The sequence below is a fragment of the Charadrius vociferus genome, unplaced genomic scaffold (genome assembly GCF_000708025.1).
Source record: "Charadrius vociferus isolate BGI_N301 unplaced genomic scaffold, ASM70802v2 scaffold90, whole genome shotgun sequence".
NCBI lineage: Eukaryota > Metazoa > Chordata > Aves > Charadriiformes > Charadriidae > Charadrius > Charadrius vociferus.
Window position 1 is genome coordinate 2,301,637 of NW_009647222.1, and position 10,113 is coordinate 2,311,749.

The 10,113-nt window shown below is 44.2% G+C and overlaps 2 protein-coding genes across 2 annotated transcripts in view; both read right to left on the reverse strand.

Annotated features, from left to right (window-relative positions):
- The window catches only part of LOC104281713 (aldose reductase-like), a 12,167-nt gene extending 10,378 nt beyond the window's left edge, over positions 1–1,789 (reverse strand). The window contains exon 1 of the mRNA XM_009879756.1: positions 1,681–1,789. Within this exon, the coding sequence (XP_009878058.1) occupies positions 1,681–1,789 (109 nt within the window). The remainder of the gene's footprint in view (positions 1–1,680) is intronic.
- A 1,125-nt stretch (positions 1,790–2,914) lies between these two features.
- Positions 2,915–10,113, reverse strand: part of LOC104281714 (aldose reductase-like) — a 10,231-nt gene continuing 3,032 nt past the window's right edge. Inside the window, exons 2-10 of the mRNA XM_009879757.1 lie at positions 9,643–9,816; positions 8,266–8,382; positions 6,906–6,983; positions 6,152–6,274; positions 5,559–5,659; positions 5,317–5,398; positions 4,703–4,786; positions 3,835–3,917; positions 2,915–3,059 (exon numbers count right to left, since the gene is read on the reverse strand). Coding sequence (XP_009878059.1) covers positions 3,017–3,059; positions 3,835–3,917; positions 4,703–4,786; positions 5,317–5,398; positions 5,559–5,659; positions 6,152–6,274; positions 6,906–6,983; positions 8,266–8,382; positions 9,643–9,816 — 885 coding nt within the window. The 3' untranslated portion in view covers positions 2,915–3,016. The remainder of the gene's footprint in view (positions 3,060–3,834; positions 3,918–4,702; positions 4,787–5,316; positions 5,399–5,558; positions 5,660–6,151; positions 6,275–6,905; positions 6,984–8,265; positions 8,383–9,642; positions 9,817–10,113) is intronic.

Here is a 10,113-nt window from a genome sequence, read left to right on the forward strand (position 1 = left end):
GGGAATTGTCCCAGGGATGGATCACGTTGATTAAGTGGAGGTGACTGCAGCTGACTTCACCTCTGTTCACAGGAGGAGAACAATGCATTAGGTCTGGAGAGCCTAAAGAGCAAGATAGGCCAGAGCCAAGAGCAGCCCTGGCCCTGGGTGTACTGAATCACACTGAAGGCTGCTGTCTTGTTTTGTCCAAACATGTCTTGGCTGTGACCAGAGCTTGGCCCTGAGGTGGATGCCTGCACCTACACTGTGGACACCTAAAGTTAGGTGAGATTAATTCCCCCAGAGAGACTGCTGCATGTGACCTGGGAGTAAAGGACAAGTATAGCCAATGCAGAGCATTTCAAATATAGAAATATGTTAAAAAAAACCCAAAACACAACCCCACCAAAAAGCATAGGGACAAGCACTGCCCTGTGTAAATTCTGATTCTTTTGTTTGCATCTGCCAAGTTTTAGCATTAAGATTTGTGCACCAATACCTCTTCCATAGTTTTTTGCCTCATCTTGAGGTTGCATGTGACATTCTTTGGAAGTTTTGGTTGGAAATATTTGGATGACCTCCATCTGAAAAGCATGTTAAATATATTCTAGGGACTTGTATGTATATATATTTTAGAGTAAATATGTGATCTCAATATATAAGTGTACGGAGCAAAATATTTGCACATTGTGTTTTTCTCCTGTGGGAAGGAGTGAGAATAAGTACTAAGAATAACCACCTAGAGCTGTAATGTATCTGAGGTCCATTGTCCTGTCTTTCTCATAACCATAACGCTCAAGCCAAAAGTGCAAGTTTTGTTCACACCTCATTTGAAAACAAAAGCTTTGGGTTTTTTAATCACATAAAAAGGCTAAGTTCTTTTTGTGTTTGTCATCGGGTAAGGGAGCACCAGGCAATGTGACACTGCTAAGCTGAATTAACCAAGTAGACCAACGGAGGAACAGCCTGTCAGGGAGACTGTTATACGTGCACAGAATGATCATCCCTCATCTACCACTCCAGTGAGTCGGTGTGGTCTCACCTTGGGGGGGAAATACAACACTCAACTCTGCCCTCAGTGGCAGTGGCTCAGCACCAACACATATTAGACCTTGTGTCCTCATCATTCTGGATATCTGTGTAATGATGTTTCCCCGTAGTCTCTTTTATTGGTGTTGTTTATAGCTAGATGTCAGCACAGGCTGGCAGCCAGATCTGTCCACACTATCACCACATAGCTTTCCAGCACTTAAAGGTATTGTTCTCCTGTCACTTTCACATCTATAGCTCATATGCACCAAGACTTACACAATTCCTGTTTGCACTGGCTGCTCAGCCATGATTCACTATATCCAGTTATTCTGCTCCTGATCAAGGCAAAATCTTGGTGCTCCTGTGACATTCCACCTCTCAGCCTTTCTGTCATCTGTCAAACACTTTTCATATATGCACTCATATTTATAAACTAATGATGTACAATGCAAGTTGCTCAAGCTGGTATAAGTGTATTCACTTGTTGCACACTAAATTGCAATAGAAGTTAGTATGGCATAAGCAGTAAGTCAGTCATCATTGGGTCCTAATACTATTAACCTTTACAAAAGCAGTTTTTTCTTAATCGTCATCTTCTCAAGAAAGTTTCTGGACCACCCAGTTGCTCAAGATACAACTCAAACTTCATATGCTTTTGTCAGACCCTACAGCTTGATCTGGTGTGGATGTTATAGACCAGGGTGCAGTAGTTGTACTCCAGCTGTCCTGTGTCCACCAGCCCAAGGCACATTGCAATTATGGACCCCCGAAGTGCCATGCTGTTCCAACACCTACTGGTTACCCCAGCACTGCCCAACAAAGCTCCTCCACCATGAGGGACAGGTTTTATCAGGGAAAGCTTTACTCACACATACAGTAGAGTTAACAAAGACCTATGCCAGTGAGTCAGCACAGCCTGGAAGGAACATCACACTTGCTCCAGTCATCTCAGTCAGGCTCTGGGCCACGGCTCAGTATTAACAGTTCCACATTGCACCCTCTGTTTCTATGCAGTATCAGACATCTGCTCAATGCAGTCTCCCCTCTCCCCCCAGTTTCTGTTACTCTGGGGTTTTATAGCCAGATGTCAGCACAGGCTACCAACCTAATCAGTCCACAGCGATACCACTGTACAGCTTCCCAACAGTTTCAGGTGTTGGTCTCCTGTTGCTTGTTCATCCACAGTCCATACTAAGGCTTGTGATACTCAACTGTTCCTGTCAGCAATGCTTTGTCAACCAAAGCTTATTTTACCAAGGTATTCAACTTCTGATCAAGACAAGGTCTTTATGCTCCTGTGACATCATTTAAAATTAAATAGGGATGGTGGTTTCCAATGACATTGTTGATGCAAGTGGCTTGGTTTGTAAATTTTTCACATTAGAATAGAACTTCTAAACCAGCAGTAATCTGAACATTTTTTATTTTGGATAAGAATAAAATTGAACACTAATCTCTGTCCAGCTTCAGCCTGTAAAAGAAGGTGACTGAAATAAGGCCCAGTATAAGTTGGTATGCATCTGTAGGTCTGAACATTTCTCCCATTTATTCTTCTTTCCGAGAAAGCCTTGGGCTGCACTCCAGAAGTAAAGCTAATTGTTGCATCTTATCTTCAGGCAGTGATTATGTAGTTTGTTCTTTCCAGATGTATCTTTCTTCTGTGCTCACATACCCTTACCCCGCAGCCTTACGTAGTGTCAATGCAAGACAGAAGATAAAAATCAGTTGCTAGTTCATTCTTCGTGTTTTCTGCTTTGCTATTTCAGCCATGCAGAGACACTTACCTAATGAGCAGAGAATTACTATAGCTCATATTTTGTTCTTTAGAACAATTTTACTATTTCCTTCCACCAAAGAAGAAAAACCCAAAGTCACTGAATACATAATACTACGCCTTTGCTGGCAGGAGAGGTACAGTGTGCATGCTACGTAGTGGACAGCTCTAGGCAACAGTAGAAGCTCATTAGACCCCAGAGGCCTGTAGGAGGGCAGGATAAAACTATCTTCAGTATTCTGCATTGAAAGGGTACTCCTTGTGATTTTTGCACCTGATAGAAATCAAAGAGGAAAGATTACTCTCAAAGGCTGAAATCAATGCTATATAGAATTACGCTGGGCATGTAAACAAGTGTTCGAGGGAGGCTATGAATTGTGTAACTGCAGAATGAATTTAAGAGACTTACTAGTATAGAAATGGCATGCACAACCAACAAGTTCAAGTCTTTTCCTGTTATTCAGGCACTGAACAGTGGTGAGACCAAGTTACTTTCTAGATATAAAATTTAAAGTTCACACTGCTTACAGAAGAAAAAAAAAAAAAAAAAAAAAAAAGGTTACCGTAGTGGCCTTTCAGCCAAGACTTCTTGTCTGGCTATAGGCTTCCCAGGGGCACATCTGCAAGCAGTCATTCTTCAGACTGCACTTCAGGTGGTTATTCCCTCCCCCAATCCCCTATGTAAGAGCTGACATCAGTTTTTAATAACTCACAGAAAAAAAAAAAATACCGTAAGTTTAAAACTGTCAAATGTTCATTTCTCCAATATGGACATAGCCAAAGTTATCAACTAGAAACCTCCTTTTGGAGTTCCAAGCACACAAAGTTTCCCACAGAAAGGATCCACAACGAGTACATAGTATGACTTATACTTTAGGCAATAAAGTGAAAATACAACTCCACTAAGATATTAACTAACAGATGCTTCATCCCTCAAATGATTTCAGATTTCAAAATATACCCATTTTAAACAGCTATACCAGTACCTGCGAGATTAGAATAAAATTATTGAAAATGTAAGAGTTGGAAGGAAACAAGCTGTCACTTACGTGATCATTTCACAGATCCTCCAGTTTTTGTTTAAGCTGAGAAGGGTTGACATCTCCTCTTTAGTCAATTCAAAGTCAAACACCTAAAAAGAAAAACAGTTGGAAATCACCTCTTTGAACAAATCAAACCAGAAACAAGATTCACAAGGTTGAAGAACAAGTTCACATCAGAAAAAGTGCTGGTTAGAAACGATGGCTTCGTGACACAGGGAAAGGAAAAGAAGTCTCTTTGGATTTTCAAGACCCTACTGGCAGAGGGAAGAAACAAACAAAAAAGATCACCAGTTGCAGTTACATGTGCCAGCTTTTCCAAGGTGTTTGGTGAGCACTTAGTGTTGCACAATGCCTCTATTTGTGGAAGACGCATTTCTCTCAAATTCCAAAGAAACATCTGGAAGACCTTCATATTTCAATAAATCCATTAATAATCCATTAATAAAGCTATGTTACTCCTGAAATCTTGATGTCCAGTATCAGGAAAAAACCCTGACTTAACAGTCAGAGGAGCAGTGTGGTTTATTGACACCTGGACTCTTCCCTTAACATTGCAGTAACATTCCTCAAAATATTGAGTAAGCACTTGGACTCCAAGCAAGCCCTGCCCGCCACCTCATTCACAAGTCACAGAACAGGAGACACTATGTGAGGTCACTGATAAGGTTATCAGCATAATGTTTCCAGGAGCTCCATCCATCTCTTTTCTCCAAGTGTAGTTTTCATTGTAGCCTTAGCTTCCAGACAGAGAAAAAGCCCAGTCCACTTGCCTGAAGAGGACTTGGGAAGGGTGAGAAAGGATCACGGCTTGCTCTGCAGGGAGAAGCCATGCCATCCCTGAAGGGCAGCACCAAGGTCACTTGTAATCACTCACCTTGAAGTTCTCCACAATGCGCTGTGGTGTGACAGACTTGGGAATCGCAATCACATTTCTCTGGATCTGGAAGCGAAGGAGAACCTGCAAGAACAGAACACTGGGTCAGAGAGAGAATGGCTCCTGCTCTGAAGGAAGCAGAGCCTGTTCCAACAGCTGTTTTCCCTAAGCTACACCTGCTTCTGCAGAGCTGTGTTTCAAATCATTCCTGTCCCTGTGGTCTAGGTAGCGCTTCCTAGAGAGCACAGCGGGAAGTGGTAGAGGCCCACATGGAAGGCCTCCTTTTGCCATCCAGCTTTGTGACAGTCAATTCCTTTTCTTTCCACCTGGACTTTCAGTAGTCTATGCAAGGCTTTCAATCTCTGCAAGAGGACTTGAGAGCGGAAGCAACATCTGAAGATGGGGCAACAATCTTTTTCTGGCCAAGGGCCAAAATGCTTCTTCAAGTATATGTTGCAGGCCACATAGTAGACAGTCCACATTGTTAGTTAACACCACAGAAGGGCACTACGGTTCACAGGGAACGCTGTCAGAAGCTGTACTCTCTCTTCAGGCATAGTCTCCTTAATGGCTGAGTTACAGGAAGGAGTACCCACTGTGTGGCACCTACCTACCTGTGCTGGGGTTTTGTTGTGCTTGGCTGCGATCTCTTTGATCTTGGGGTCATCCAGAAGGGAAGGCTCCTCTGGCTTAGCCCTACGCAGAGAGAAAAAGGAAGAAATGGCAAAGAATCTCTGCAAAAAGATTCTACCTAGTATGAATACTTAAAGAAGTGTGTACACACACCTGCACCATTACTCATTCAATTAGTCTGAATGCTTCAAACTTAAACCACACTAACCCACTTGGAAATTACCTGTCAGGGCGCCCAAGGGGACAATATGCTGTCACAGTGATCCCTTTGGATTGGCAATAGTTGATAAGCTTTTCCTGGGAAAGGTATGGGTGACACTCGATCTGCCAACACAGGAGTAGAGACTGTGTAGAACTACTGTAGCGTTCCCATGCTCCGGAGATTTTCTTCTGAATCTTAATTTCTTAATTACAGGCTGCCTTAATTCTACCCTGCACATAGTCTGTGTGACAATACAAGGCTATAATTCTATAGGGCACCAACTTTTATATTGAGTCCTTATATACTATTTGGATTTTGCTCTAACAGGCTTTATAAAAAGTCATCGATTACAGTCAGAATGATAGTTCATGTCTGGATTCTTTATCGATCCAGAGAGAATGCTTCATAGGGAAATACTCCAGAATTTGTAAACAGTGATTCAACAAGGTGAGACAAAAAGGAAATATTCTGTTCCTTTTTGTACCAAGAAGTATTCACAGAGCTGGATTTAGAGTGTATGCTATGTCTACTTTATTCTCCCTTTTTCCATTCCACTGTAACCAGATCTTTATAATCCCTGAAAACCATTCACTTGCAGTCACTTAGCAGCTTACCTGATTATTTGCTGGCTTATGCTTCAGTCCCGGCTTGTTCAAGATTCTTTCAGTCTGCTCACGGTTAAAGTTGGAGATACCAATAGCTTTTACCAGACCAGCATCCACCAGCTCTTCCATGGCCTAACAGAAAGAAGAGCAAAGTCAGCATCCAGTGTACAAGACATGACCTGCGTACATTCTTCCTGAGGTGACTTGTTTCCCTTCATGGGAAGCACAAAATAACTGTGTACAATTGCCAAGGTTTTGATTCTCAAGGGGAAAGTGGGTACTGGTAATGTGTGACACATCTTCTATCACAACAAAGTCCAAAATCATTGTTAAGAATGAAATTGACTGAGTCAGACAAGGAAAAGAACACTCTAAGCCTACTATTGTGACTGGAGGGCTATGCCCTAGAAAGATGGCGGGATCACAGCCCAAGTGTCTATTTCTGCAAATCTGTTTGAGCAGCTTAAGAACTGCGGTGAAGAAGAGTCATATCATTATGGTCAAGTAAATAACTTTTTCTAGCCTCAGTCTCATCTGCACCTCCACTGAAAGTGACTGTGCAGCTCAGTGACTTGAGATGTTAATCCACGGTGAATAGGAATAATAGCTTGACTAAGCATGCACATTTTCAAAAGCTACCACATACTTTTGTGAATTCTTTCCAACTAATTCCGTATACATGCGTGAGCCATTCTGTGACTGCTGAAGCTAACACCACTGCTGAGGACAGAAGACGCGATTCTTCCACTGCGGCTGAACTTACCTCCCATGTATGTAGAATATCTGTGTTGCTGGGTATTGACATGCCTTTGTCATCTGTGGGAAACAGCTCCTCTCCTGCCTGTCAGTGGGAAAGAAAATGCTTGAAAATCTGTTGAGAAGTTCACTTAATACCAGGAGAGCTCACTACCATGATAGCTTAAACTTCTAGTGCAGACAAGAATGCTAGTTCTTGTCTACAGTCAGTCACGCCTTCCTGAGGAGCGGGAGGAATTGAAGGCATTTTTGCCAGTGACCATTCCCATAAAGACAAGATTTTCTGCTGGACCCCTCTATGTGATGACTCACTACACCTACAGGGAAACACACCACTCGGAACTATAGCCTCCAGTCTCATACATGTTCACTTCATGTATTGTTCTTTTGTGCCCGCTTAGGAAGAACTGGTTTGTTCTTTTTCCAGAAGGGCACTGCGGGACTCAGGTACTGGGAACATGTAGCTTTGGTCTATACAACACCAGATCTAATGAAAAGAGGTATTATGTGCAGTGACAGTTCTTCCATGACAGAGCTCGGTGTAAAGCTGCTAATACTAGGAAAATTAGAAGAGCCTTTGGGTACAAGTTTTGAAAAGATACCATGACAGACCTGTGTTTAACAGCTGTTTGCTACTGCCACCATAAGACAGTTTCACTGTCATGGCTCTGTTAACATAAAGTTAAAATAGAGTATGAAATAAAGATGAGCCTCTCAAAAGCAACAGGTAGGATGGAGACTGATCAGACTGTAGCAGGAAGGAAAGGCTAAGATTAGAAAAAGTCAAACGGACATCAACTCCTTCACTAATTTGTGAAAGAGTTTAGGTCCCACAAGAAATTTCACCTTTTGAATTCCTGTCTCAGTGGAACAACCCTAAGGCTCCTACAGGCAAGGTCAGCTCAATCTGTACTGTATTAAAGACTTGGTGATTAAAGAGAAAAATGGAAAACAGAAATATTTTCTCTTGTTCTGTGATTCTGTAACACACAAAGGAAAATTTCTGTCAGACAGCAAAGTATAGCCCTGCTTCCCGCAAGGGGTAATTTTGAGAGAAGCGTACACTGATTTGTAAGAGAACGGGAGAGCAGCCTATCTTACGCTTGCAGCTGGCAGACCTGCCCCTGGTTTTCAGACCATCATTCCCATGATCAAACAGTTATGCTAGCAGCAGTCTCGGGGGGCAAAGATCAACAGCCTGGCTCACACAGCCAGAGTAAAAGCTGAGCAACAGAGCAGTGCTGGTACACACAACAGACACGTGACTGTCTTTCTCAGCCAGAGCAACTGTTGTGCTGTAAAGCCACTCAGCTCCCCAAAAGCTGTAGTCAAAAGAAACAAATCCAAGGGCATTGCCGTTACTGTACCTTCAAACCAAAAGGCCAGTGCATGAGGTAGAGGTCCAGGTAATCCAGTTTCAGGTCAGCAAGAGTCTTCTGGCAGGCTCCCTTCACCAGAGGCTTGTCATGAAATGTACACCACAGCTAGAGAAAAAACCCAAGGCACACTGTGACCTCCTGGGTTAAAGCTCTCAGGTGCTCTCCTGCACAGGACAGAAATGCTCCATCACCTTTGGAAGGCAATGTGGAATGAGGCCATCCTAGTGCTCCTGAGATGGGACTTGCTCTGTGATGGGACTTGCCCCTGACACTGAAGGCAGCACATGTAGTGGCAGCACGTGTATTTGAGCAGGATCATAATAGACAAAGTCCTCTGGTTCCATTAGTTAAAACATCATTTGTGCTACCCCCTTTTACACAGGGTCTGCCTTTGGAGTAAGTGGCTTTTAAATGAAGACATATATCCGTCATTCATGACCATGCATAATACTCCTGCATTGAACGTAGCAGGCAAAGCCAAGAAAGTATAAAAAAAGCCACACAGAAATGATTGGCACCAACCTTTACCAATGTAAAAAGGAACTTGAGAATCCAGCTATCCAGCTAAATAGCCTGTTTTTCTTAATAAGCAAGAGTAAGAAACTCCACCAACCACACCTTCCCTGGGACATGTGCTGAGCAGATTCCACTGTCCCGAGGTGCCCAGAACCTCATCTTCCTCACAGAGCAAAGACACCCCTTTGGCAGGGCTGCGAGCCTGGCTGCTGGAGCAAGCAGCAGCTACTGCCAGGCTCATCTCCTCTGCTGTGCTTTAGCAGTCAGTGATGTGCTGTTACCAAAGTGGTTCTGTCTCTGTATCAGTCCTTTACACCAAGTGATCTCAAACCTCTGCATCAGGGGTTTCTACCTTCCTTGGTGCTACTTGGCACACCGCCTTTTTCTGCTTCCCTTCTGCATCAGTTGGTCTGCAGACGGCCTCTCCTCATCCTTCCCTGCGCACTTCTGGGTCTCCTCAGCAGAGTGCCAGACCACAGGAGGGCTGTGGCGCTCAAGGTCTCAGTAGATTTTGGGAGTGGGGTGGAGGAGAGTGTGGAAATCAGAATCTTGACCTCCTTCAGTGTTATCAGGTTGACTGGGGAAGAAAGCTGCCACCAGACGGTTCGGATAAGGGCGATTCTTCTCCCTGCTCAAAGCTCAGGGAACTCTCTCTTCCTACCCAATGGCTACAACAATAAAAATTCCTACCAGCGGACAGAAAAGCATCAAACTGCATCTCTGTGCTGATGAAGTGAAAGAAGAAAATTGTATCAGGAGCAATCTTATTTACATTACGAGTTTCTCCAATGCTACAGCATAGGAAACTACTTTAGTTTCCTACTGTAAAAATATCACAGGTAAACAGGCCTGTCCGTGATCCAAAACCATCAGATCCTTACCTTGCTGACAATGATCCTTGATTTTCTGCTGGATCCCATCCCCAACTTCATTTTCATTCTGGTACACATAGGCACAGTCAAAGTGGCGGTACCCGGCGTCGATGGCAGCCATCACTGCAGCTTCCACCTTACCTGGGGGGGACTGAAGGGAAAAAGCTATGATACATCTTGATTTGGGTTTCTCACGTGCTGCTCCATAGGTAGCTAGCGGGTAAATAAACACACAAGGGGCCAGACGAGGGTGGGGCGGCTCAGCCCCGCGGAGGGACCACGGCCCCAGCGACCCGCGTCCCCGGGCAGAGCCCCGCAGCGGCGCCGGAGCTCGGGCTGCTGCGAGGGGGCAGCAGGCAGGGAAGGACCCCCGATGCCAAGTGCCGCAGCGGCACCGCCGCACCGAGAGGGGACCGCCGGCCGGGAGCGCGAGGCCGGCGCGTGGCGG